The sequence below is a fragment of the Larus michahellis genome, unplaced genomic scaffold, assembly GCF_964199755.1.
Source record: "Larus michahellis unplaced genomic scaffold, bLarMic1.1 SCAFFOLD_34, whole genome shotgun sequence".
In the NCBI taxonomy this organism is placed as follows: Eukaryota; Metazoa; Chordata; class Aves; order Charadriiformes; family Laridae; genus Larus; species Larus michahellis.
Window position 1 is genome coordinate 925,545 of NW_027436399.1, and position 2,628 is coordinate 928,172.

Here is a 2,628-nt window from a genome sequence, read left to right on the forward strand (position 1 = left end):
CTGCTGCCAGGAGGGGTCTGCAGGGCAGAGCTGAGCCCCCAGCGGGTGGGATGGGCTGTGGGAGCAGGGACAGGGAGGAGACGTGGGCACAGAGCAGCAGCTCCTGGCAGGGGCAGCTCCAGGCAGCAGAGACATGGGCAAGGGCTGGGGGAAACTGCCAACACGCACTGGGGAGGGGGCGTTCAGGCATCTCTCTGTTGGTCCTTCACTGGAGACGTCTTCTGGGTGTTCTTTGGTGGGCAATGAGCTGACTCTCCCCTCAGAACACCTCGTCTCCGGGACCCCAGACTCTCTGCTTTGCCTGTCCTGCTGGGCTTGCCAGCTGCCCCCAGAAAGGCAGAGCTCTCCTGTGGGATCCTAGGGAGGGCTGAGCCTTTCCCTGGGGGTCGGCACTCTCCTCGCAGAGTCCTTTGATTGTCTCTGTGAGGGGTTGTGTCCTGCTCTCTCCATCACAGCTCTAACTCTGGTTTGGGAAAGAGAAGAATTTGTATATTTGTCCGTTCAAACAGTGCTCCGCTGTTCCCATAGGAGTTCAGTTATTTGTTTGGGTTTGTTTTTTAAGAGGAATTTGTGTGTGAAGTCATCTTCAAGGCAGCACAAACAGAAGCGCAGGGCAGACGGAAAAAAGACTGATGGACACTGCAGCTCTCCTGGCTTTGCACTAAACCACAGAGAACAGAGCCTTGTGTCCTGTCCTGTCTTAAGGCTCCACATTTTCAGTCATAAAAATGAGGATTTCTTCCCCTAAAAAGAACAGTTACCGGACGTGATGGTAGAAAATCAAAAACACACAGAAAAGGAGACTGTCTTTGCTATAAGGCGTCTGTCCTAATTTTTTTTCTGTTTTTTTCCTCCTTTGGACAAGGCCCCCATGCCAAGAAAGAGCAAATGTCCAACAGCAGCTCCATCACCCAGTTCCTCCTCCTGGCATTCGCAGACACACGGGAGCTGCAGCTCTTGCACTTCGGGCTCTTCCTGGGCATCTACCTGGCTGCCCTCCTGGGCAACGGCCTCATCATCACCACCATCGCCTGTGACCACCGCCTCCACACCCCCATGTACTTCTTCCTCCTCAACCTCTCTGTTCTTGACCTGGGCTCCATCTCTGCTACTCTTCCCAAATCCATGGCTAATTCCCTCTTGGGTACCAGGGCCATTTCCTACAAAGGATGTGTTACACAGGTCTTTTTTTTCTTTTTCTGTGCTGCAGTAGAGTTTTATCTTCTCACTGTCATGTCCTATGACCGCTACGTTGCCATCTGCAAACCCCTGCACTACGGGACCCTCCTGGGCAGCAGAGCTTGTGTCCACATGGCAGCAGCTGCCTGGGGCAGTGGGTTTCTCAATGCTCTGCTGCAAACGGCCAATACATTTTCCCTGCCCCTCTGCCAGGGCAATGCCCTGGACCAGTTCTTCTGTGAAATCCCCCAGATCCTCAAGCTCTCCTGCTCACAGTCCTACCTCAGGGAAGTTGGGCTTCTTGTGGTTAGTGTCTGTTTTGGCTTTGGTTGTTTTGTTTTCATCGTGCTGTCCTATGTGCAGATCTTCAGGGCCGTGCTGAGGATCCCCTCTGAGCAGGGACGGCACAAAGCCTTTTCCACGTGCCTCCCTCACCTGGCTGTAGTCTCCCTGCTTGTCAGCACTGCTGTGTTTGCCTACCTGAAGCCCCCCTCCATCTCCTCCCCATCCCTGGATGTGGTGGTGGCTGTGCTGTACTCCGTGGTGCCTCCAGCCGTGAACCCCCTCATCTACAGCATGAGGAACCAGGAGCTCAAGGATGCCCTCTGGAAATTAATGACCAGGTTATTTTCTGCAGCAATAAACTGTCTCCTGCAAATCACTCATAATGTAACTCATTATACGCCAAGCCCGTCTTCTGTAGGTTTGGTTAGGGGTTAGGTAACTGTGTGTTAGGTTTGGTTGAGGGTTTTGGCTTTTTCTTGCCTTTTTTTTTTTTTTTTAATTATATAATGTTATTAACAAAGTAATGTCATTATTTGAGATTTTTTTTTTTTACTATCTATTTATCCAAATTTCTGAGACTCACAGAGTCATGCCCAAAATCCTTCTTCTCAGGCCTTTTCTGGAGCTGCAGGGGTAGAGCCTGAGCGCCGAGGAGGAGGGGAAAGAATCCCAGTACTTGCAGAGCACCAGCACTTGTTCTTTGCGGGGCTGCTCTATTTTCACTTCCACACTCGCCTTCTGAGCCCCTGTGTTGATCTAAGGCCTGAGTGCTCTGGCAGCTTGGTCATGGTGCTGCTGTGTAGCAGCTCTGTGATCACAGGCAAGGAGAAGCAATGGGCACCTCTGAGAAAAAGCTCGTCTGCATAACAGAGTTTCCACCATGAAAGGGGATCTGCTCAGGGCAGCGCAGGAAGGATCAGGTCTTCTTCCACAGTTGCTGTCAAGAGCGTTCCTTCAAACGTGCCCTGGTGAGGGATGCCCAGTAAAGAGGTAAAGAGTGTGCGTGTGCAGGGTGAGGGCACACACAACAGTGTCCTTGCACAGCCACACCTCCAGGGACAGAACTGAAGGACCAGCAGAGCGGGGTCTGGTCTGTGCCTTTGTTTGCTGGACACCCCGGGGAAGCTGTCCCAGGGCAATCGTCACAGAACAGACACCTGAAAC

The 2,628-nt window shown here is 52.3% G+C and overlaps 1 protein-coding gene across 1 annotated transcript; it reads left to right on the top strand.

Annotated features, from left to right (window-relative positions):
• Positions 1 to 873: 873 nt before the first annotated feature.
• Positions 874 to 2,397, top strand: LOC141737363 (olfactory receptor 14J1-like). Its single transcript, XM_074572049.1, has one exon. The coding sequence runs from the start codon at positions 889 to 891 to the stop codon at positions 1,897 to 1,899; it is 1,011 nt and encodes a 336-aa protein (XP_074428150.1). The 5' UTR covers positions 874 to 888; the 3' UTR covers positions 1,900 to 2,397.
• Positions 2,398 to 2,628: the final 231 nt, after the last annotated feature.